Genomic DNA, 24562 nt, shown 5'->3' with positions numbered 1-24562 from the left:
TTAAAATTTCTTAGGAAATAAAAGATCATACAAATAAGCTGCAACAGCTGTTAGTGTGAATAAGGGCCTCTAAGGAAGCACTTGGACAAGAGTTTCAGGAAGCGTGGCACTGACCTGGTTTTGGGGCAATGGGGGCTGAGACTGACCGTCCGGAGCTTGGCCCTGCTCCTGACTTTCATTCCCCCCCATGGGGGAGCCACGGGTCGTGGCAGTCATACTCGACACAGGGCAGATCTTTGCAATCTTGTCTGCTTATGTCACTGGCGCACGAGATGAAATCACTGCCTCCTCTGGACTGATCGAGAAGTGGCACACAGCTGAAAGTGCTAGCGCTGACGCAGAGACCATTGCATAACCTGAACACAAAAAGGAATCAAATCACACAGAGTGGATGGTGTATAATGTGGCATGACCTCAAATTTAAAAAGATCTTTATCAAATATAAAGACATTAACCAGCGCACTCTCTGTTAGAAGGCTATCAAACTTCTAGGTAGGTCTCATTCTTCTGAGAAGGACAAAATACTGTGACTCTCTGACAGCTCTGCTTAAATGTAACCCTTACCAATATAAATAAACCCATGAGTTTACAATTTGCTTCAAATACAAAGCTATAGAATTAAAGCTGAGCAAGAAATAATCCTCCCAAAACTATAAAATGTTAAAAGTAAAAAAATATATATAAAAAAAAAAAAAAAAAAAAAAAATCAAACAAATTAACATAGATGGATATATTTAGATTTGTAGGATGTCTGTAACCAAATGAAACATTCAAATGATACACTGCACCGGAAAAATGACGCTGTGAAATGGCACAAAAAAGCCCTGCAACAGCTGCCTTTAATGCCCTGTGAGAACATTCCCCATGCAGACATCACCTCAAACAAGAACACCACAATATCTGTCAAATGTCAACTTGCATGACCTCAAATTCTGGTTTTCAATTTGAATATTTCTATTCAATTATCTAATGAAAACCAAAGTGATAATTAAATTTTACATTAGTGAACAGTATCATTGGTCAATAAGTGAAAGCTTAGCTGCACTGATAATATGCTGATTTGATCAGCTTTCGTTCATTATCAGACATTATACATGTGGGGAAAAAAGCGACCATGTTCAGGGCCCTATTCAGACACATTTTAATATACATGCTAGACACAAATGATGAATGGCTCTATCAAAAGTCTAGTATCCTCTGTTCCAAAGGACAACAGATTATCCTAGTATTTGAAATGTCCAAGTGAGAAATCTTAAATAGGATTTCTATTTAAAAGGAACGTTCAAAGGCACACGATAATTAAAATAAACATGCGGTATATACAGGTTTCTGTCCACAATTCTACACGTTAGATTAAAATTTAAAAGAAAACTATACCCGATAGGACTATATAATATTCATAAAGTGAAAATCAGTGCCCCATATTTCAGCTTGTGTAGTTCAAAATAAGTCAATAATTGCTTATATTTTGCCTGTAATAATTCACTATACTACACGGCCTAAAGTGTCCTGGTTGTTCTGGATTTAATGCATATTGCTCATGATATCACAGGGCACTCAAAATTCTCAAACACAATAGGTCATAAGGTGGTGTTAATTCCTGTTGAGTTCTACAACATAGCACTGCCTGACAAAACAAATATATACATATAAATATAATTTTAAAAATAAGAGAAACAGGTTTATATTAACCTGCTCCTTATAACGCGTTAACTTCAACAGTAAAACTTATACCAAACGTTAAAAGGTATGAGGTGTTTTTCCTTAATCAACAGAAAAAATGAAGCACTTAAGGACCAAAAAAAAAAACAGTTTTCTGCTTGGCGTTAAGATGCACCACACCACTACTAGGTATTGATTATTTTTCCTTCGATAGCATAGGTTTATTCCTTGACTATCACCTGTCAATGTAAACATCATCCCAGGTGATTGACGGTACCACAAACATCAGCTGATATATGGTGCAGAAAATAACCATTTCCAAACATTGTACCAATGATCCACCCCATGTGTCTCCTGTACAGAAAACCATTCAAGAAAGTGCAAGCTTTCAATAACAAAACAATAGATATATAAACACCTACTACAGCTCAGCTACACAAGTGGCCTAATGACAAAACAGATGTATTGCTCACCATACAGCATTGAAAAATATTCACACCTAACACAAACACACAGGCCACAGAGCCGACATATTGCTCTACGTTTCATCGTTCACCTTTGATAAAGATTAAGAAATACACAGCAGAATAACCACCATTTAACTAGCCATGACATCTGAGCTCATTTTACATACTGCTGCCAAATAACACAAGCTCATTTTCTGTGGTTTTAATAAAAAATAACTGCGCATTGTGTGTGTTGTTTCCATAATAAATGAGATAAATGGCTCAGTGTTGTACACTTGTGTCCGGATGAACTGCTGTCATTTCATGTTAGCAATCCAGCTATGCAGAAAACAACATTCCCCAACGACTCTTTCACAACAACCGTTTATCATAAACAGCGTTGTATATATTGGAAAATTGTAGTTTTTAACAGTATTACAGTGAACAGCTTTTGCATAGTCCGTGTGAAACGCATCAAATGATCTGACTTCAGCAGGCTATGTAGACAAGATGACTGGCTCATCTACCAAGTTAGACGTCTGAGTGTCAAATATCGCCATTTTCCGTTCTAGAAGACATTACAGGAGATTTTAGCTCTCAGTAAGAAATCCAGTGATTACCGTGATCAGCATTTAATAGCTGAAGGTACACATAGATAACTATGACAAACAAGAAGCGCTCAGGCCTGAAGCTAAGGCCTAGTTTCCTCATCATTAACGCTAGCTACAATGCTAATCCCGAAGAACAGCCAGCGCTTAGCTTCCCGTTAGCTAGACAGCGTTAGCTAACTTCTTTGCACAGTTAAATATTGACCTACATCAATTATAGCGTCCCTTTATTATTAAATATGTCATTTATAGCAAAAGAGGAAGCTGCACCCATCAACCTGAGCAAACATCTAAATTACATAAACTGCATTCACAGCCTGTTTAGCACGCTAGCTAACTTAGCGCTGTCGGCTTTTAAAATAACACACAAGCTAGCAGCTCACTGGGAGTTAAATTAGGCCTGGCAGAGAGGTGGTTGTTTTTGATCAGCCTTAGGAAGTTATTGAAAAACAAAAACGACTTAACGTACGGTGGAGGCATATGAAATGGGTCACCAGCTTCCTAACACAAGTCTTGTCACGACCAGGCCTCGGTTAAAACCACTTGTTTGTGTTGATCAGCCATGTAGCAAGCTGTGTGTCGTTAGCTGGCCAGCGACCCTCTTTGTGCTACTATTAATAAAGTTATTTCCCATAACGCAACTAGTTAGCCAACAGCTGACTAACCCTCGGGGGCAGATAAATCGGTGTGGTGTGGTTAATTTAATGAAACAGCAATAGGTTAGCAATAAATGTGGTGACAATTGAGAGCATTTAACTCCACAATGACAGGAATTCGGCACAGCGCTACAGCAGCCTGTTAGCTACACACTTAGCAGGCTTGCCCATTTAACTAGCCGCCGAGCTAAACCCGACTAGCTCCACAGAAAGCCAGAAGTCCTTGTTACCACTTACCAAAAATCAAATCGGACCTTCTTCCAACTGATCCAAGACGCGATCAATTACGCACTGCTAAACCACGATTGTGTCATTCAGCTGTATGTATGTGTATGTGTGTTATGTGTGCGGCGCTCAGCCTGCATAAACTGTCTGCGATCCGCTCCTCGCTTTTTTTGTCTACTGTGTTGGGTGTTTTTCCTGCGTCACCAGCATCAGTGCCCCCCCTCCTCCTCACACACACACTCACACACGCACACGCACACACATTACAGCGAGAAGTACATCTATGCACTATTCAAGTACTCTATAGTTCTACTTCTAATTCGCCCTCAGAACGCGGATTTATCACGTTATTTTAAATATTATAATATTTAATATATAATCATTTCTATATATATAAAATATCATGTTATTTTATATATTTATATATATGTGTGTGTGTGTTTGTGTATGTGCAAGTGAATAATTACAAAACAGAAACGAGTTTATTATGAAAATCCAATAATAGTAAGTGATTTTGGTTGTTAAGAATAATGGTGGTTCAGTTATCTGCTCAATGAGTCTTACACTGACGTTACATTACAATATAGAATGTAAATTAAAGGAACATAACAAATACAATAATAATAGGCCTCATTTATCAAGCTTAATTTTTTCGAAATAGTTTAAACTCTTTACACAATGAATTTAATGTTCAAGAAAATCCGGTAACTTCAGAAAAATGATTACATCTCTATTTGACAGTAAAGATGGTGACAGGTGACTGGTTAATTTCTATTGTTCTAAACGCAAATAAATCCAAACTGATAAGCAGAGTGAATGTTAATAAAACAAACTTAAAAATATATGGCATATAAAGTCTGCTTCCTTTGGAAGTATATTTGGCTCATCAGCTGGTCAAATCCGAACCCCTGGCAGAGGCAAGTAAAATGTAGCTTTCCATTCATTTTCTGTTCTGCTTAACGTACACAAGGTCATTGCAGGGCACAATCACATATCACATTTGTATATTTGTACTAGTAGGAATAAACCCCAAAAACAGAATGCACAAAAGCTGAGACCACACAGGGCAGAGGAGAGAACTGGACACCCAACCCTGGCCTGCAAGGCAATGTCGTTGTGCCACTGCACCCCACATCACTATTTCACTGCCATATTTCTCACTAAGGGTCTTCTTTGCTATGCTTCTTAACCTTTTGCTTATATGAAAGTGGTTTACATTTTCATTTTCACATTCACAAAAATTAACTAAAACATTTCATTCTAAATCTGTGGGTGTTTTTTCCCTTCCTTTCATAATCCTACTCACTCTGTGGATGTTTGCTCATTGGTCTAATTTCTGGCAACTATGAAACAGTTTCAAACAATAATAATAATACATTTTATTTAAAGGCGCCTTTCTGAACACTCAAGGTCACCGTACAAAAAACAACAAAGACAATCAGAATCGAATAGCTGCATAGCGATACAAATTAGACCAGCAGTACAAATTATAAACATGTGGATCTTCCTGATTTGTTCCTATTTATGCTTAATTGTTTTGGTTTGTTTTGGTCCATATTGTGCTTAATTGTTTTGTGCTTAATTGTTTTGGCTGGTTTTGGCATATTGTGCTTAATTGTTTTGGCTGGTTTTGGTCCATATTGTGCTTAATTGTTTTGGTTGGTTTTGTGCTTAATTGTTTTGGTTGGTTTTGGTCCATATTGTGCTTGTTTTTGTTACTAAACAGTAAATGCAGTTGTGAAAAAAACATTACAGTACAAAAAAAATGTTTGGAAAAAAAAAATGTAAAAATATTACACATTAATTCTTTACAATAAAAACTATAATCTAAAATTAAATGTGTGCATGAAAATATATAACTATTTAAAATAAAAAAAAATAAAGCATTTTCTGAATTCTATTTTATGGTCTGTACAACTTAGCTAAATTGTATAACAGCAGAATAAGTCATCACTTTCTTAATAAATAAATAAGTAATAAATAAATAAGTCAGGAATAAGTTATCATTCGTCCATCTGGAAACATCTCTCGAAACTTGTCTTCAGCAGAGCACAAACAGAATAAGCGCCAAAGCACAGAGATTATGACGGTTCATTGTCAGATTTGGGTTAAATCCTAAATAGCTCCATCCGCCCTATAAAGTACGCTGTATGCGGAAGCAAGGACTTTTGCACACTTTCTAGGGCACTATATTTTCATTGCGAATTGACCCTTTCGTTTTCGTTCTTTACATTACTTATGCGTTACTGGTGTATTGTTTGTGGCCTTGAGTCGCTACAGTGAATCCTGTAATCTACAACGAGACGTTTAATAATAAACTGTATGGAAAAAATGTTTGGAACTGACGAAATAATTGACTATAAACGCCTCTCGCTCAGGAGAAATGGTGGCGTACAGCGGGTTTTTTTTCCTGTAAAATAAAAGTCTCAGTCACGTTATCGGGTGGATGTGAATTGATCTCTTTCGATGTTAAACATTTTATACAAATAAATGATTAGTGTATAATCTTACAGTATACATGACGGTTATGTTATAAACTGGCTGCATCACAAGACGCCCTAATCCAGTAAAACAAACACTTTTATTTTAAAAGAGTTCCTAAGGAAACGGGTAGAGGGACGTGTAACACGGTGGCTGCTTTCACTCACACACACACAGACAGACTTCAGCGGTGATGGCAGTCGGGAGCCATGGGGATTCTCACGGCTAATTCAGCAGCAGGTTTAGAGTGCTTTTCTATGAAATGAAGGCGCGTTTTCGCACCCAGAAGCGTTTGAAACATTAAAGTAGATCTTTTGTCGTAGCGCGGTGTGCGTCTTGAGCCCCAGCAGCGCGGATACACACACACACTTGCCGTGGAAAATGGCTCCGGTGCAGATCGGTACAGACGGCCAGCTGGTTCCCGTCGGGGGGCCGAGCTCAGCGCCGCAGCCTGCACCCGGAACTCCTGCCACTCAAGGAGTCCGCCTCAGCGTCCTGATCGAGTTCCTGCTACAACGGACATACCACGAAATAACGCTGCTGGCTGAACTGTGAGTCCTCCATCGCTTTAGCCTATATGATTAGCTTTCTCCAATGAATAGGCACAGAGTTAGCTCCCGTTAGCGGTTAGCTAAGCTGCCTAGCCTACGAGCTTGAACGCAAAGTAACAATTACACACTATATACTACCTGTTTAGTAAGTAAAGTAAATCAGATGTGTAATTCTAGCGACCATAAAATGTATAAACGGTGAATTATACTGTTATAATTGAGCTAATTGCCAGTGAAGGAGTTAGCTTCATGCTACATGTAGCTGTTAGCTTAGCCTCATCTGTGACGTAAGCAGACAGAGCCTAAGTGGTCAAATGTTTAATTGGAGTCACGTTAACCTCAAACAAGTTGACAAACAATGCTGACTTGTCATTTTTATCATTAAACTTCGCTAGAAAACAGCGTGTGATCCCTTTCTATACGCATACAGGTGCTGTTCTTTTAAACAGAACATCACACAGTTCATTTATATAAAGCTTGTTGTTACTCATTCATACAGTTTTTAATGCATTGGATTTAGATGTCTGATCTATAATTGTGTTGTCATGTATTTAAACCTCCTCATTTCCTGTTCTTTTTCCAGACTCCCACGTAAAACCGACATGGAAAGGTGAGTAATTTTCCAACTTCTAACCTAGATTTGTTGCTTAATTTGCTTCAAGCAAATACATACGTAAATAAAACAAATAAACGCTTTAATATGTTCGATCCCAATTGTGTTGGCGAACTTTTCTCTTATTCAGGAAAATTGAAATTGTCCATTTTGCAAGCCGGACACGGCAGCTCTTTGTACGGCTCCTGGCTCTTGTAAAATGGGCCAGTAATGCTGGGAAAGTGGAGAGGTGTGCGGTATGTGTTTCAATACCTTGCCTTTCTATCTTAATACATTGCTGAATATAACTCTATCTGTATGATTAGTATATGTTTATCACCCTTTAATCTGTGCAGTGAAAAGCTTTCCACTTTGGAATAACTCCCAAGAATTTATGCTACATTATGTATAAGCATCTACTGCTTTGTGAGTTATTGCTTGCCGATTTGAATCCTCATTCATCGCTATGTTTACAGATGATCTCTGCATTTTTGGACCAGCAAGCTTTCCTATTTGTTGACACAGCAGACAGACTGGCATCATTAGCCCGGGATGCTTTGGTACATGCCCGCCTACCCAGCTTCGCTATCCCTTTTGCTATTGATGTTCTGACTACAGGGTCATACCCACGTCTTCCCACGTGCATCCGAGTAAGTGTTCAATCACAACTTGTGGATCAGATCTACAAACTTGTTTACAAAGCTTCAGTGCCATACAACTTGCAAGAAAGTAGATGATTTGTTGCTGTAAACGATATTAATAACAAACACCAAGTCATGGTATATTTTTTCCCTGGTATGATTGGGTGTTTCAAACTGTATTTTTACATTAAATTTTAGGACAAAATAATCCCTCCAGACCCTATCACCAAAGCAGAGAAGCAGTCAACGCTGAACCAATTGAACCAAATCCTGCGCCATCGGCTTGTCACCACTGACTTGCCCCCTCAGCTGGCCAACCTGACTGTAGGTAAGTACCCAGCATCACATTTCCTTTCCGTTGATCTCAGCTGTTCCAATGACTTCTTAAAAAAAAAAAGTACTATGTTATATTAATATGATATGATAGTACGATCTCAATATTACTTGCTGCTGTTTATAATCAGCTAACGGCCGGGTGAAATTCCGGGTGGAGGGGGAGTTTGAAGCTACGTTAACAGTCATGGGAGATGACCCAGAGATTCCGTGGAGATTGCTGAAACTGGAGATCCTGGTTGAGGACAAGGAGACAGGCGGTGTGTATTATTTTTTTTTATATTCACATTTTTATAAAAGATAAAGCTATTATATATTCTAGAACTGCTACATATACTGAAGTATCCCGTTTCTATCCCAGATGGCCGGGCTCTGGTGCACAGCATGCAGGTGAATTTCATCCATGAGCTAGTACAGTCACGCCTGTGTGCAGATGAAAAACCACTCCAGGATATGTACAACTGCCTACGTATCCTTTCAGCGTCCTTTTTTTCCTTCTCACTTTCTCTCTAGTATATTAACATAGTTTAAGTATCCTGTTTACCCTTTTAAATCTCTTACAAATTGTAATCATTGCCATATTACTGTGGTTTAAGGGGAATAAAGCCCTCAGTGGTGCACTTGTTAGGTTTATTTCTTATTACATTTCTTTTTTCAGTTTTATTCTAATACAATAATACAAACGAAATTGTGTAGTCTAATCACAGCGGTGCTGGACACACATTATGATAGTGGGCACAAAGCCAAGTGAGGCTGACGTTGCTGTGAAAGGTTCTATATTGATAATCTAGAGCTGTGTGCAAAGCACAGGCATTAACTGCTTTCCAGTAAGCACTTTTGCTGCCTGCTTTTTCTCAACGCCCTTTTGACTTACTGCCACGGTGAAGATGTTTAATTGTGGTCTTTAGAGTTAATGTTGGTTTATTGTAAATTTTAAGTATAAAATTTTTAAATCCTATAGCCACATCCTAGTTTCAAGCTCTTGCGCAGTGACTCCACAACGCACAGACATTGATCCAGACACAGGCATTTTCTGATAATCAGATCAGAAGAGTCTAATGTTATCCGCAAAGGCTGGTGTTCGTGCTGGTTTTCATTAAAATCAAGCTGGAGCCGCACCTGGTTCCACCCGTTCAATTAGTACACTCAGCTGTAGCTTCTGCTTGAACGGAATGAAAATCTGCACCCGCACCGACTCTTCTCGAATATAATTGGGCACCCCTGCTAAAGATTTCTGTGTTGCTTTGTCTTTACTCACCCAAAACAGTCTTTGGTTGTTCCTTGACTGTTTCCATCAGATTCGTTTTGCCTTTCTCTTCAGCTGGAGGTGCTGCACTCTCAGACTCTGATGCTGATCAGAGAGCGCTGGGGAGATTTAGTGCAGGTGGAACGCTACCTTCCCGCTAAGTGCCTCACCCTGGCTGTCTGGAAGTAAGAAACTCTCATGTTGATCCCTCTAAAGGTTCACTGATCAGTAACAGTAGCTCATTAGCTTGTGCTCTTCAGTCAACAGGTGCTGGGCCGTAAGACAGGTACAGCATCAGTGCACAAAGTCAGCATCAAGATTGACGAAACAGATGGATCGAAGCCATTGCAGATTTCCCATGAGCCTCCGCTGCCAGCCTGTGATTCCAAATTAATGGAAAGAGCCATGAAGGTATTAGGGTTGTCTGAATTTTAAGATTTGTGCTCTTGTGTCTGTGTGTATTCTAGATTGTTGTAGAACTGCACTGGTACGCTCTTATATTTTCTATTCGGATGACTTTATTGGTGTTTTTTCCAATGCAGATTGACCACCTCTCAGTGGAAAAGCTTTTGATTGACAGTGTTCATGCCCGTTCCCATCAGAAGCTGCAGGAACTCAAAGCCATACTGAAGAGCAGCAATCCCAGTGACAACTGTAAGAGTCGCTGCTTTTATTGATCAGGAAACCTCTTCCTACACGTGTTTGACAATGTTACAACGTGCACAAATGTGTAACCGGTGTGTGTGTGTGTGTTCACTGCAGCATTTATAGAGACTGCTCTTCCTACTCTTGTCATTCCTATTCTGGAGCCATGTGGAAGGTCTGAGTGTCTACACATATTTGTTGACCTGCACTCAGGAATGTTTCAGCCAATGATGTATGGAATTGGTAAGCGCTTTTTTTTTCTTTTCTTTTTTTTCCAGATTGTTTTCGATTTACTTATATTATATAATACTTATAATTCAAGGAAATGTTGTTCTTTTTGTTCATCTTCATGCATCGTATATTGTGGTGCGTGTCTGTCCTGTATTGAGCTACATAAGTAGTAACAAGGGTAATGACACTTTTCAGTTTTTTTGAAATTTCAGAAAAATTTTAAGGACTACTAAAGTGTCATTTTCTGAACTACGCCTGAGTAATGTGAACTGAAATCTAGATCATGTCAGGCCTGTTTTTTTTGATACATCAGAACAAAAGTATTGTTCTTTAGGAGAGTGCATAATAATTAATAAGAAAAATAGTTGGTACTGCTGTCATTTCAGGCAAGTTGGATGTGTGGAATAGATGTAAATGTTTGCTGAGTTTACTGAAAAGACTCGGCACTAAACAAAGAGGCGCATTAAAATTTGATTGCAGAATTCTCTCTAAACAAACCTCTGCATGATGAGCAGGACTGGATAAGTCTGGTAAATTATTATTAGACTTTTTCTCGATTTAGCAAATTTAGAAATGTTTTAGAAATTACAGTCCAACCCTTTGCAATACAATGTAAAATATTGATCATGTATCGGTTGAAACCCTTCAGCTCTAAAAAATGATTGCAGTCTGTATAGTTACTAATATTTTCTGACTGTATGCCCAGCACACTCCACTCCACTGTTGGATAATGTGGGTCTCTTTTGCAGATCAGTCGATGCTGGATGACATTGAGAAAACCATCAATGATGACATGAAGCGCATCATCACATGGTTACAGCAGCTGAAGTAAGCATTATAAAGCATGCATTTGTTTCTCTTCAATGCAAATTGATCTTTGACCTTATATAGTAGCTGTCTTAAAGTAAAGCTTGTTGTTTATTTTTCTGTTGAATAGATTCTGGCTGGGTGAGCAGCGGTGCAGACAGTCTGTAAAACATCTACCCACAGTGTGCACAGATTTTCTCCACTTATCAAACTCCGCCTCTCATCCTGTGGGCAACCTTACAAAACACCGCCTCTTCATCAAGCTCACTCGTCTCCCACAATACTACATTGTGAGTCTGTTAAGATATAAATCAGCTGGAAGAATCATATTATTTTGCCTTATGGTTTTAAAGCTCTGCTGCTCTTCTCTTCTCAGGTGCTTGAAATGTTTGACATCCCCAGCAACCCCACAGAGTTGCAGTATAAATATTACTTCCTATCAGTGAGTCACCCAGAGGGGGAGGACGGGTTGCCTTGTGCCCTGCTGCTGCAGCAGTTCAAGCCCGACCTTGAGAAGCTGGTGCAGGACCTTTCCCCTGGCCGCTTGACCAGGCCTGGCACTAAGAGGAAGGTGGGTACTTGGTTACAGAATAAAACTTTGTCTTTTTACACAGAAGTCTTTTTAAAAAGGAATCATTTGCAAAGAAAAACCTAATTTTACCCGATTTTCCTGCCCTGGTCTGATGTTTCCTGGAGCAAGGAGCAACTTTTTAGAAAGTCAAAACAGTGTTCTTTTATATCTGTGATACCACAAACAGAATAACAACCCACGATTCAGCAGCACAGTATATTTGTTTATAAGCGCATTTGTTTATAAGCATATTTTCAAATAGCAGGAAAAAGATCAAAATACAAGTTTAATAAATAAGTGTTAATGGTGAAGGTGAACCGGGGATGTGTGCAGTGTGGTGTGATTAGCAAACATGATGAAAGGATGGGGAATAGAAATTGTTGATTTATTCATCTCACTTTCTTTGGTTAGAAGCGTGTAAAACTCAAGGGTATGTGTCATGCTCCCTTGTTTGTGCTTTTTCACCTGTGAATATGATGCATAACCTTCATAGGGGGAAAAAAGGAGTTGTTTTTTTTTTTTGTATAAAAACATCTTCAAAATGTAAACTCTGATTATTCATTTATTAGAAAATCTTCCAAAAAACCTAATAGTCTTTTGTGTATTAGTTGCATTACTCATTTAGCTCCAACGCACAAGAGATCAATTGACTCGGTATATGGATGAAAAATTGGGTAGTGTTGTATATTTTTTTAGAATATTTTTTATTTGTTCGCTTTTCCATGTGAGAAACATTTGAAATGGATGTTGTTTTACAGTCCGTGGAGCAGGGTGCTCCTGAGCCTAAAAAGCCAAAGCGCTCAGGGGAGATGTGTGCATTCAATAAGGAGCTGGCTCACCTGGTAGCAATGTGTGACACCAATATGCCTCTCATTGGCCTGCGCTGTGAGGTACAGTGGAGATTTACCTGCTAGAATTTTGTTAGTATCTTTTTACATTACAAACCATACGGGCATGTTCTTATATTTATCATTTATTTGTCCTTGTCTTCAGCTGTCTAATATGGAGATTCCTCATCAAGGGGTCCAGGTTGAAGGAGATGGATGTAGCCACGCTATTCGTCTTCTCAGGTGAGCCTCTCATAAAATCCTTAACAGTATGGAGTGTGCATTTCAGGTAGAAGCTTATACTTGTATTTATTTTTTAAAGCACTTAATTGTGTTCATAGGTATGCCAATATTTGTTTAGATTTTATTGGCTTCTTTTTTCATCATGTATCCCTCTATTCCTCACCTCAGGGTGCCACCTGCTAAAGGTGTGGGTGAGGAGACGAGGAAGGCTCTGGATCGCTCTCTGCTGGACTGCACATTCAGATTGCAGGGCCGAAATAACCGCACATGGGTGGCAGAGCTGGTCTTTGCCAACTGCCCCCTCAACAGCACATCAAGTAAAGAACAGGGTGAGAATCAATTATTCCTTCCTCTCTTTATGTACAGCATCACTGGTCTTGGGGGTTAACGCATATTACAATAAACTTTTATTGATCACATGTCAGTCAAGACTTTCAGGAACCAGACATAAATGGAATGGTTTGTGCTTCAGCAGTTATGAGTCCCTCTGTATGTCCTCATGCAGCCTCAACACGACATGTGTACCTGACATATGAGAACCCGCTGTCGGAACCCGTGGGAGGACGGAAAGTGGTAGAAATGTTCCTTAATGACTGGAACAGCATCAGCCAGCTGTATCAGTGTGTGCTGGACTTCTCGCGGGCTTTTCCGGGTGAGTACAATCCATCACAGATCACCATGCACACACACACTTACAAATTTCACTCATTTACTGTAGGCGATCCAGCTAATGGCATAGTTTTGGAAGGCGGTAGTAAACCAGTGAACTTAGCACAGACCATGGGGAGAACATGTGCACAGACTCTGCACAGACAGGAGCCAGAGTTAAGGATTGAAGCAGGTGTGCCGTCCATAGTATTGAGTTCACTAAATTTATGTCTTAACTTTCCTCCCACTTGCAGAAATGCCCTCCTACTTGAGTCTCTTCTCTGAAATACGGTTGTATAACTATCGGAAATTAGTCCTATGTTATGGCAACACAAAAGGCAGCTCTGTAAGTATATGTTAGTGAACTGAATACTCACTTTTTATCTCTCTACATGGCTAATGTATGTAGTATCATAATTGATGCTCTGCATGATCGAGATGCCTGTAATTCTCAATATGATTTAACCTCTGAAGGTAACAATTCAGTGGAACTCTGCAACCCAGCGCTTCCACCTTGCACTGGGCACGGTTGGACCAAACTCAGGCTGCAGCAACTGCCACAACATCATCCTCCACCAGCTCCAGGAGATGTTCAACAAGACCCCCAGTGTGGTGCAGCTACTACAGGTTCATTTAGTTTTTTTGCATGTACTTAAATGTGCTAAAACTTTGAAGATGCCCTCTTCAATTTGACTCTAATACTCAAAATGCTAGTGCAGACCTAGATTTATTAGAGATGTTCATTGATGGTTGAAATTAAAATTGAAATCTCCATGAGTGGAGAAAGACTGAACAGCCATACTAATACTTCCGAGTGTTGTGAGCAGTATAGATAGAACAAAGCAGCATAGAATATGAACTTTACGATACTTCCTGGCAGCATTAAGCTTAAATTGATTATAGATCACTGGCAATATTCCAGCCAAGTTCCCGCACCTTAAAAGAAATGTCAAGTGATATTAACTCAAATATTTCTTTGCTCTCTTCAGGTACTGTCAGACACACAGGCCCCTTTGAATGCTATCAACAAACTGCCAACTGTGCCCATGCTCGGTCTTACCCAGAGGACCAACACAGCCTACCAGTGCTTTTCCATCCTACCACAATCCCCCACCCACATCCGTCTTGCGTTCCGCAACATGTACTGCATAGACATCTACTGCCGCAGTCGAGGCGTAGTGGCCATCCGTGATGGTGCCTACAGCCTATTTGACAACACCAAGATTGTAGAGGGCTTCTATCCAGCTCCTGGACTAAAGGTATAAATGCCATTTTTTGCCATCATTATTTTCAAATACCCAACATAACGATGAAAAATAGAGGTTAGCCATTACTAGGGCTTTGTGCCTCTGTGTTGGTACGCAGCTCACCATATGTGTGTCAGATTTATCATGATCATAGACAACTACTAGAGCTTGTGTGGCCTGATGAGCAATGGCTTGACAGGGCAATATTTGATGTTCAATACAGATTTTGAATTCACATATTTTTGCTCACTTCATTATGTATGATCTGTGATGGTCAGATGAATGCAAATTACATAACATTGGCTAAATTTTTCTTAATTTGAATTTTTTATTGTAGACATTCCTGAACATGTTTGTGGATAGCAACCAGGATGCACGGCGGCGTTCAGTCAACGAGGATGACAATCCACCCTCTCCAGTTGGTGTTGATGTCATGGACACACTTATGACCCACATGCAACCTCAACAGCCAATCAGAGGCCAGGGGGTCTACCCACCCCTCACTTCTCCAAACAACCCCTACCATGGCGGTGTGGCCCCGTCACCCTCTATGATGCCGACGCATTCACCTGGTAAGTGCCTGGTGCACTTCATTCATACTGCATCCAGTGCCTGGTGCAGTATGTGGTTCTGCTTTTTTTTAACTATGCCCCATACCTGCTTGGCTTTGCATTGTGATAATTATGGGATTAAAAAACAGTGCTTATGGTTATTTTACCACATGCTGCAAGCGCTACGCACACATTTAACCTGTCACTGTGCAGACATGTATGGTGGATTTTGTTTTGGCTCTGTATATTTACCTCATTATTAACCATGAACATAAAATTCTGGGTCAGAGCATGCTCACTGCCCTGTGCCTGTCTACTCATCTCAATCATAGGGCTGTCCTGCTTCAGCTTTAGATTGTGAATTTGTGTGTGAGAGAACAGCAGTGATAGAGACAGACTTCTCATCAGTTGACTGTGTGCAGGGAACATCCATGCAGCCAGTTCCCCTAGTGGAGCTCTGCGGGCGCCCTCGCCCTTTGGGCCCACTCCGTCTCCCTCCTCTTTGGGCATTTCTATGGGCCAGACCTCCAACTTTGCCAGCCCACATGGTAAGTGTCAGAGGGGGCAGCATTCATTTAGTAATGGCTTCAGCTGGCCTTAGCTGTTCCCGCTACTGAGAAGCAGCCCTCAGCAGGCTCTGGGAGAGAGCTGTTTGGGCTCTGACAGGGATTACTGTGTGAGCAATGTTGGTGCAGGGGCTAATTTCTTACTAACATTAACAAATGAGATCGAATGGACACTGATTGGGTGATGGTTTGGCTGTTGATACTAATTTTTCTAATTTCTTGTTTTAGTAAAATGAAGGAGTCCTTTGTACATGCATGTTGTTATAGGACTGAGGCATATTAAATGCTTATAAATAATGAAACATGATCGTTAAATTCACTTTCTGTCACATTCGTTTTGTATGTATTTATGAGGGTGAGTCAAAGGAAATGTACAGGAGATTATGTACAGAAATTATATTTTTGTGACCCTATTTGCATTTAACAATGCAAAATAAAAAGGTTTATGATGTAACAAATGTAAAATTATTAGTCTATTCAAAATTGTAACATTCAGAGTCTAATTCTATCTAATCACTTAGGACTTAACATTAATGTAAAAACCAAATCTGACCATGACAATCTGTAATTAACTTACTTATATTAATTCATATTGTGATACTCTGAGTGTCACTGAGCGTAACACACATATTTGGAGGTATCAGGCTGTACTCTGATTGCACTATAGGAGCGTTGGACCCCAGTTCCCCGTACCCCATGGTGTCTCCCAGCCAGAGGACTGGCACATGGCCCAGCTCTCCACAAGTCTCTGGTCCTTCCCCACGCATCCACGGCATGTCACCTGGTAACCCTTCTCTCCACTCGCCCATTCCAGATGCCTCACACTCTCCTCGTGCTGGGACCAGTGAGTAAAAGCACAAAATCCAGCTGAGCTAATTATAAACCTGATATGTTCACTGCAGACAGCTTTTCTTAAGAGCAATGGAGGACAAAGTGTTACTTTGTTGAGTAGTTGTTACAGCTTTAGTAGTGAATATTCTTCTTCCCAATGGCTCTTTGTCAGACAGCAGAACTGAATAACGTTGATTTCATGTGTGCGTAGGTTCCCAAGTGATGCCGACTAGTATGCCTCCACCTCGTAAGCTACCTCAGCGCTCATGGGCGGCCTCCATCCCCACCATCCTCACACACAATGCCTTGCATGTGCTACTGCTGCCCTCACCCACCATGTGCCTGGTGCCAGGGCTGGCTGGAAGTTACCTGTGTTCGCCACTTGAGCGCTTCCTAGGCTCAGTCATTATGAGGAGGCATTTACAGCGGATCATCCAGCTAGAATCCAATGTAAGTTCCCCTCTTTATGCTCTTGGTCGTCTGGGAACGAAGGAGGGGGTGTAACCCTATGATTAAATACTTTGTCTAGTGATGGAGAAAATTACTGCATTCATAAGTATATTCAATCCTCACTTTATGTGCTGGGTTTTTTTTTTAAATTATTTTATTTTGTAGAGAGCACATACTATGAGATTCAATAGCATTTTTTTTCTCCAGTGCTTCCACATGTTTCACTTTTTGGAGTTCTTTTCACACACATAGTTATAAGCTGATAATAATGATAATTATGATGATCATTCTTTTGAATACCTTTATAAGGCTTAATCTGTGTCTGAGAAAATTGTCTGCATGATCCTATATCTGTACATAGCCACCATCTCTTTCTCCTCTCTATAGCTCACTATTGTGAACTCCAATGAGCCAGGAGTCATCATGTTTAAGACAGAAGTGCTGAAATGTCGGGTGGCTTTGAACCCAAAGAGCTACCAGACCCTGCAGCTGAAAGTCACGCCGGAGAACACTGGTCCCTGGTCACAAGAAGAACTGCAAGTTTTGGAGAAGTTCTTTGAGACCAGGGTAAGACAAGAATCCTCCCCAGCCTTATTCCAGAGGATGTCACCTGTAGATTAAGCAATTATCTTGTCTATTTTGGTTCGAGTGTCTGTAGAAATGTAATTAATCGAATGTGTCTGGAGCTATTTCCTGTTCAGACCATTTCAGAGGACTAAATTAAAACTGTCTGTTCTGTGATTTAAGTTCATAAATTAACCAAAAAGGTTCTTACGGTCTTAGATCTTCATGTGCTAGAGTTCAGCACAGTTTTCTCATTTCCCTGCTTAACATCTAACCAGCATATTAACCATAGTGTTTTATAAGAAGTGATTTCCAGTAACATGCCAAACTCCAGCCCTGCTTGGCTAAGACTGTTTGCCCTGTGAGTGGATATAAGTAATTTCTTGTCCCATTTATTTTTTTTTAGGTTGCAGGTCCACCCTTTAAGTACAACACTCTAAATGCCTTTACAAAACTGTTGGGGGCTCCCACCAACATCCTCAGAGACTGTGTTCGAATTATGAAGCTTGAGCTGGTAAGAGAGTATAGAAACCTGTATGCAACAACCTGGGTGCATGTGTGTTTGTGTTTTGTTTTGTAAGTCTCAATAACCTTTAATTATTTTTACTCCTGCAGTTCCCTGACCAAGCAGCCCAACTAAAGTGGAATGTTCAGTTCTGTCTGACAATCCCACCCAGCGCTCCACCCATTGCTCCTCCAGGAACTATCGCTGTAGTGCTCAAGACCAAAATGCTGTTCTTTGTAAGTATTGCCATGACTCAACTCACCAGTGAAGCTGTGAGTTATATCATCCTTACACTTTCCTGAGGAAAAGAGACGCTTAATCAGAATAAAATAACGGAGAAAAGACGGAGAAAAGTTTTACTGTCAGTCGAGTTACCTAAAAGAAGATCTACTGTCAGTCAGTGAATCTTCTGATTAACCAAGTTCCTTTGTCCTTAGCTCCAGCTGACTCAGAGAGTACCTGTACCTCAGGAGCCCATTAGCATCATTGTGCCCATCGTGTATGACATGGCCACAGGGCTGACACAGCAAGCTGACATCCCTCGACAACACAGCTCTTCTGGAGCCGCTGCTCTCATGGTCAGCACCATCCTCAGGAGGTTTAATGAGCATCACCCAGCTCGACCAGGTATGTATTCAAGTCATGTGACTTGTTTTACTGTACATATTATGTTTCATGTATTCCTTAGGTTTATATCAAAGAGCAAACTAAACTTATGAATGATGATTATGATCTAATAATTATGATCAAATAATTATTAAAGGTGTACAAGTATAGCTCAAGTTCTCTTATAAATAACAAGAAATTGTGTTTATGGGACAAGCGTTATGTTCATGTTGAATATGATAATGAACTTGACTGGTTCCATACATTTCTTATTTGTACTACTTATTGACCTGTGCGAAGTGACTTTGTCAGTATCAGTATATTATTGCTATTTTGTTTAATTACTTTTTAATTCAATTGTTTTTATAGGATATGAAGTGTTTTTTTGTTGTTGTTTTTTTATTTAGTTCCTTTTAATTGCATAGCCTAGGCAGTTAATAACATATAAATCTGTTTTCTTTTAGGAGAATGTACAATATTTGCCTCTGTTCATGAACTCATGGCTAACCTGACGCTGAATCCTGGTGCACGGCCATAAGATACCTCAGTCCAGCTTCTCCAGGTCAAACTGGGAACACACTGAGTAAAGGCAAGCTGTATGCAGATCCAGGCTCTTACATACAGCCACAGAATTTTTCTTCAGGTGTACAAAGTTCTGTCATAAAAGAAAGAAAAAGAAATTATGATGGAATGGAATATTTTTTTTTGGTTTTGCTTCATCATGAGTGTATGTAACTGAATGAAGGACAGTGCATCTGTGAACGTGCCATGCATACATCTATAAATTCAGGACACAATTAAGGAAAAGGACAGTTTATTTTTGTCTGGTGCACTTCTTAAATAAAAGTTTGAAATTAGAAAAAATAGGTTTGTTTACCCTCAGCTGTAAATGCTTTTTATATATTATTTTAATGTCTGCCTTTAAGAAAATAAGCATTTTGGGGATAAAAAAAAATAAAAAACTTCATTCTTTTTTTATAATGCAAGCTATCAATACTGTGTTGATATTGGGGATGAATTCTTTTTGATGACACTATTTAATATCCTTTCCTTTAATTCTTCTTTCTTTCTTTTCTTTTTTTTTAACTGGCAAATCATTTGACCGCTCATTATTGCGGTAAACCTGAACACTGTATAGACTGTACCAAACTTTCAGAAGAAGCCCTATTTTTGGATGACTGCATTTGAATCCTGATGGTAACCTCTGTCTTTATTACTGTTTAATAAATATTTGAAACTGGTATTTGTCATTTCTCACCATCTTGCAGGCTGAAGAAAATAATATTAAGTTGTGATAAGATTATAATGAATGCTTACTGAAGTCACTGAAAAGTGTTATGTTGTGGCTAAACAGTGATTGTACTCGTGTCTGAGTAAGAGCTGTTTATTATGTTGATTATAACATCCTTTATAACATGTATGTCTGGTAGGTAAACTTTAGTGATTCTATAAATAAATATCAAAGCCAGAGTATTTTTTTTAACAATATGATGGGTGCTATACAGAAATCTGGCTTGGAATTGGACATATTTGAATTAGTTTTACTGACTTTCCAACAGATTGGCATTTACAGGCTACTTGAGCCCTAATATGAATTTCTAAGGGTTTTCTCTTTCTCTAAAATGTTTTGTTTCAAAAGACAAACTGATATTTAAAATTTACTTAAACTTAACTTATACTTAAATTATACATGTTGATTATCCACATGATCTTCTGGGAGCAACATTTGTTCTTGTGGTACAGGACAGACTAGTTATTGAACGCATCCTCAATGTCCTTTCTGAGTCTCCCATTTGAGATTTAGTCTCCTTTTGCTGTAATAATATTCGTCATGATTTCCACTAGATTTTGGAGCATGGATTTGAGGATTAATGAGCCACAAGAGCAATAGTGAGATCAGTGTTGCAATCAGGGGTGCCACTAAAGGGGGGAGGTTAGGACTATTCTAAGGGCCCATGCACTTTTGGGGCCCCCAGAGGCTTGTATGTTTGGTGCAAAATGGGCGTGGTAGGGGGCCCAGTCTCATTTTCTTTCATAGGGCCCAAAATTGCTAGTGGCGCCCCTGGTTGCACTCAAGTACTTCTGCGTCAACCTTTGCACATCATAGAACTCACTGTGTTCTCAGGGACATTGTTTTGCTAGATGTTTGGGCCTCTTAGCACCAGTGAAGGGAAAATGTATAAGGGCAATTGTTTAAACCAGTTTGAGAAATGGTGGATTACAATGATCAAATGTCCACAAACAGCTTTCCTCATTGCTGACTGTGTATTTCTAACACATTTTAGAGAATTCAACAGCTAAGATAAATATATACTAAGCTAAGATATATACACATTATTCAATAAATAAACCATGTGAATAATTACATTTTATTAAATACACAAAACAACACCTATATCCAGCTAATTTCTGGTAGGAGTGAGAAGAGTTTTCGTGGCGGAAAGTATAAATATTTATAATAATTATGTGTTATATTAGACATATAATTAATTTCAAGTGTGTATAACAACAGTTGCAAGAAAAAAAAATTCATTCTTCTGCTGTGTGGATTTTCGTGCACCTGGCAACCCAGTCTAGGTGATTACGTCATCTGTCTCTGTTGTCTAGAGCCATAATTGAATGGCTTTTCCGCGCGATACGTTTGAGATTTAAAACCAGTTAAACGTAGAAAAATGTCTGGAAAGGATGATGCTCTCGGTGGACGGTTCTGTCTCAGGGATGGAGGGATCATAAAGAGGTTTTAAACAGCTAAATCCTGACAGAGCTGCAAAGATGACAGCTGTCAGTTTATCAGCACCACTTTGTCAACCATGCGCATATGACAGCAGGTTCAAAGGTGTGTGTGTGTGTGTGTGTGTGTTTGTGTGTGTGTGTGAGAGAGAGAGTGTGTGAGTGTGTGTGTGTGTGTGTGTGTGTGAGTGTGTGTGTGTGAGAGAGAGAGAGAGAGAGAGAGAGAGTGTGAGTGTGAGTGTGTGTGTGTGTGTGTGAGAGAGAGAGTGTGTGTGAGAGAGAAAGTGTGAGTGTGAATGTGTGTGTGTGTGAGAGAGAGAGAGAGTGTGTGTGTGTGAGTGTGTGTGTGTGTGAGCTACTGATTTGTTAGTAGAGCTTTTAGGTCTGTTAAGTTTAAAAGGACATTTAAATGACGTTTAATGAGTTACTACATTGCTGTTTTACACTTTATTCAGCTAAAGATGTTAAAGTGATTATCCTTGTTGCATCTGTCTGCACCTACATGCCGTTGTCCAGTGGAGGTTTATCTGAAGAAGCCGCTGAGGCCCATTCACCTGAGCCCAGAGCAGGTAGCACTAGACATGCTTTGTCTCTGTAGCCAACTCGACCTCCTTGTCAGAGCTCAGGTCCATCTGGTAAGCCTTCTGCTTCTGAAAATCTCTTCATAGTCTGCATGTATTGACAAACGTGTGTTACTTGTAGGGGCAGTCAAAACGTGACATGAGTCCTGAGGAATCGGAAACCTTTCAGAATCAAGGTAAGCTTCCCATTATTTATTTAACATGGTTTACAGGATAGAGATTCCAGGATTGCTCCACACTTAAATTGCTTTCTTCACACTGCACACAGGTGCTGAGATTGTAGATCAGATGAAGCAGTGCCTTGAACACTTGCCCAAACCTGCACCATTGCTGGAGGTAACTCAGTAAACTGTAAACAGTGTCTTCTTGATTTAGCCTGCTCTAGGATAATGCCTTTTTCCTTTCAACCAGAACTACATGGACATTGCTGGATTGTCTCTCATGTTCCCTCGAGTAGAAGTCTACATAATCCATGGAAGTCCTGTGGATATGCTGGAGAGACCAGCATTGGATGGTGATTTGCTGCTTCACTTGTAAACAGACAAAGAAAGAAAACACATTATGCTTTTTTGAAGAAAATTGTCTATGTTATGTTTTAAGGACTTATTGATATTCCATTTAAAGGCTATTTCCCTCACCTTGTGAGACTAAACCAACTGCTGAGGCTTAGTCAGCAACTAGACAATGATGTGAAGGACATCAGAAGACACAAATATATGGCCCATCAGCTTGCTGTAGTACATGTGAGTTACATTTTTTGCCACATCAGTGATTTCATTAGCTTATTTACAAACTTAGTGCTTGATTTCACTTGGTCACTCGGTAAATACATTAATATTCATTTAATTGTTTATTCTGTCAAAGATCAGGAAATTGCATTCAGATGAGTCACGTGTACTGCTATTCCTTATTTGCATATTTGGCTTGTTTTTCAGCAAGTGCTTAACAGCTTCAAAGATGTATTGCCATTGTCAGCTATAAAGAAAGACATTGAAGCCAATTTTAGGCAGATAAAGATGTCTTTAGTAGCAGAGGAAGGATCCGAGCAAGAACCACTCTTACCAGCCCAGTACGTCAGCTTGTAAGTGTGTTACGTTTGTTATTGTTTTATGTATTATTTTATGGGTCTTTTTGGGCCAGCAACAAAGTGGGACTGCGATTTCACAGCTTCTTATGTTAATCTTGAGCTTAAATTCTTGTCTATGTGAAGCTTTTATGCATGTTCTTGTCTGGTTCAACCCAGTTCTATGGTTTAATGTGTGTGTAAATGTGTGGATACAAGGCATCTTTTGATGGACTAGAATCCTCTTGCCTAATTCCCAGTGTTCCCAGAATTGGCTTTAGATCCACCGTGACCCTGATCAGCATAAAGTGCTTACTGAAGATGAATAAACAAACGAATCAAACACACAATCATGACTGACAACGTCCTGATAATGAACATCTACTACTTCTACAAACTGAAATTCCATTTGTGTTTTATTTATTTTTACAGGGTATCACAAATAACCCAGAGCCTAATATCAGCCATCTCTTCACTTCCAGAAGAGCTCACTGAGGAAATCAGTCCAGTCCTGGCATTTGTCTCTGAGTTGACCTGACAGGAAAAAAATGGCATGGTGCAGTAGATAGGGAGGTGTATATGTATGCTGTCAGTTAGTAAGATATTGCAAAATATTGCAATCTTCATTTTGTTCATAAAAGTGAAGCAGACCATGATGAATGCTGCAGTTATTCAGTAGTCATGCTAAGTTCAAAGGTTTGCGTATCCTTAGCACAAGATATGGTAGCCTAGTGGTTAAGGTGTTGGACTACTGATCAGAGTACTGATCATGAGTTTGAATCCCAGCTCCACCAAGCTGCCACTGTTGGGCCCCTCAGCAAAGCCCTTAATGCTCAGTTGTATAAATTGAAATAAAAAAATTGTAAGTCACTCTGGAGGAAGGTGTCTGTCTTCTAAATGCTGTAAATATAAATGCACTTAAGCCAGATACACATTCCTGCGGTCGAATCAGGTCTGGAGCCCGAGGGGTTAATGGCAAAATTCTAACTATTTTAAAAATGTTTTCTTTCACATTTCTTTTAAAACCTTTTAGATTTTTGTAGGTAAATTGTAAAAAAAAATAAATGCTAATTCTTAATAAATAAATAAATGCTAATCCCACACGTTTGCACTAAACGTATCTGGACAGAACCTTTTTTTCTGTAAGAGAATGAACTGTTTCATATGATTTCCTACTACTTTTAAAACACTTTTTCTTTCTTTCTTTTCTTTCTTTTTTTTTTTTTTTTTTTACATCACTGTTATTACTGTCAATAATTATGGAGATAATTAATAAGTAATTAATAAATAATTCCTTAAAATACAATTAAAGCTCCATTCATCACAACCTGAACTCTTTTGCTCTTTATTCCCTGATTTGCAACCATTGTTAAATCTGATCACATTGTGCACTAGCTATTTTTTAAACTAATAGCCATAATATTTCCCATGCATGATGAACAGAACTACACTTTT

At 39.4% G+C, this 24562-nt stretch overlaps 3 protein-coding genes across 18 annotated transcripts in view; 2 read left to right on the top strand and 1 right to left on the bottom strand.

Moving 5' to 3' along the window:
- The window catches only part of usp9 (ubiquitin specific peptidase 9), a 29222-nt gene extending 25440 nt beyond the window's left edge, over positions 1–3782 (bottom strand). For 11 of the 13 annotated variants that reach the window (XM_060876331.1, XM_060876332.1, XM_060876340.1 and 8 more), the window contains exons 1-2: positions 3610–3781; positions 115–356 (exon numbers count right to left, since the gene is read on the bottom strand). In XM_060876331.1, the coding sequence (XP_060732314.1) occupies positions 115–216 (102 nt within the window). In that variant the 5' untranslated portion in view covers positions 217–356; positions 3610–3781. Of the gene's footprint in view, positions 1–114; positions 357–3609 lie in introns of all 13 variants that reach the window. The other 2 variants (XM_060876335.1, XM_060876339.1) reach the window with 1 other exon arrangement.
- Positions 3783–6244: 2462 nt separating this feature from the next.
- Positions 6245–19974, top strand: med14 (mediator complex subunit 14). Of its 2 annotated transcripts, XM_060876329.1 has the most exons (30): positions 6245–6629; positions 7213–7239; positions 7373–7478; positions 7698–7871; positions 8061–8190; positions 8327–8455; positions 8557–8664; positions 9494–9626; positions 9702–9852; positions 9984–10095; positions 10204–10329; positions 11067–11145; positions 11255–11414; positions 11501–11695; positions 12454–12585; positions 12689–12765; positions 12934–13094; positions 13271–13417; positions 13668–13759; positions 13888–14040; positions 14403–14672; positions 14998–15232; positions 15634–15759; positions 16445–16621; positions 16820–17058; positions 17446–17625; positions 18029–18136; positions 18238–18363; positions 18565–18754; positions 19198–19974. In XM_060876329.1, the coding sequence occupies exons 1-30, from the start codon at positions 6460–6462 to the stop codon at positions 19269–19271; spliced, it is 4287 nt and encodes a 1428-aa protein (XP_060732312.1). In that variant the 5' UTR covers positions 6245–6459; the 3' UTR covers positions 19272–19974. The 2 variants fall into 2 exon arrangements, with proteins under 2 accessions (XP_060732312.1, XP_060732313.1); XM_060876330.1 differs by lacking the exon at positions 15634–15759.
- Positions 19975–21318: 1344 nt separating this feature from the next.
- Positions 21319–24216, top strand: si:ch211-218d20.15 (uncharacterized). 3 transcript variants are annotated; one of them, XM_060877302.1, is made up of 8 exons: positions 21319–21569; positions 21980–22032; positions 22166–22220; positions 22313–22380; positions 22456–22558; positions 22669–22787; positions 22980–23125; positions 23540–24216. In XM_060877302.1, the coding sequence occupies exons 1-8, from the start codon at positions 21506–21508 to the stop codon at positions 23643–23645; spliced, it is 714 nt and encodes a 237-aa protein (XP_060733285.1). In that variant the 5' UTR covers positions 21319–21505; the 3' UTR covers positions 23646–24216. The 3 variants fall into 3 exon arrangements, with proteins under 3 accessions (XP_060733285.1, XP_060733284.1, XP_060733286.1); XM_060877301.1 differs by having other exon boundaries at positions 21980–22098; positions 23540–24213; XM_060877303.1 differs by lacking the exon at positions 21319–21569 and adding an exon at positions 21783–21845 and having other exon boundaries at positions 21980–22098; positions 23540–24212.
- Positions 24217–24562: the final 346 nt, after the last annotated feature.

The sequence above is a fragment of the Tachysurus vachellii genome, chromosome 8 (assembly GCF_030014155.1).
Source record: "Tachysurus vachellii isolate PV-2020 chromosome 8, HZAU_Pvac_v1, whole genome shotgun sequence".
NCBI lineage: Eukaryota > Metazoa > Chordata > Actinopteri > Siluriformes > Bagridae > Tachysurus > Tachysurus vachellii.
Note: the sequence above shows the minus strand (reverse complement) of the source record. Positions and strands in the feature narration are given on the sequence as shown.

Excerpts from the sequence above, each read along its gene's own strand:
- med14 (XM_060876329.1), top strand. The coding sequence starts at position 6,460 with ATGGCTCCGGTGCAGATCGGTACAGACGGCCAGCTGGTTCCCGTCGGG. Across the intron at positions 12,586-12,688 it reads TCATTGGCCTGCGCTGTGAG|CTGTCTAATATGGAGATTCC; the intron begins GTACAGTGGAGA and ends CCTTGTCTTCAG. Across the intron at positions 14,041-14,402 it reads GTGTGGTGCAGCTACTACAG|GTACTGTCAGACACACAGGC; the intron begins GTTCATTTAGTT and ends TGCTCTCTTCAG.
- si:ch211-218d20.15 (XM_060877301.1), top strand. The coding sequence starts at position 21,506 with ATGACAGCTGTCAGTTTATCAGCACCACTTTGTCAACCATGCGCATAT. Across the intron at positions 22,221-22,312 it reads GGAAACCTTTCAGAATCAAG|GTGCTGAGATTGTAGATCAG; the intron begins GTAAGCTTCCCA and ends CACTGCACACAG. Across the intron at positions 22,559-22,668 it reads GGAGAGACCAGCATTGGATG|GCTATTTCCCTCACCTTGTG; the intron begins GTGATTTGCTGC and ends TTCCATTTAAAG.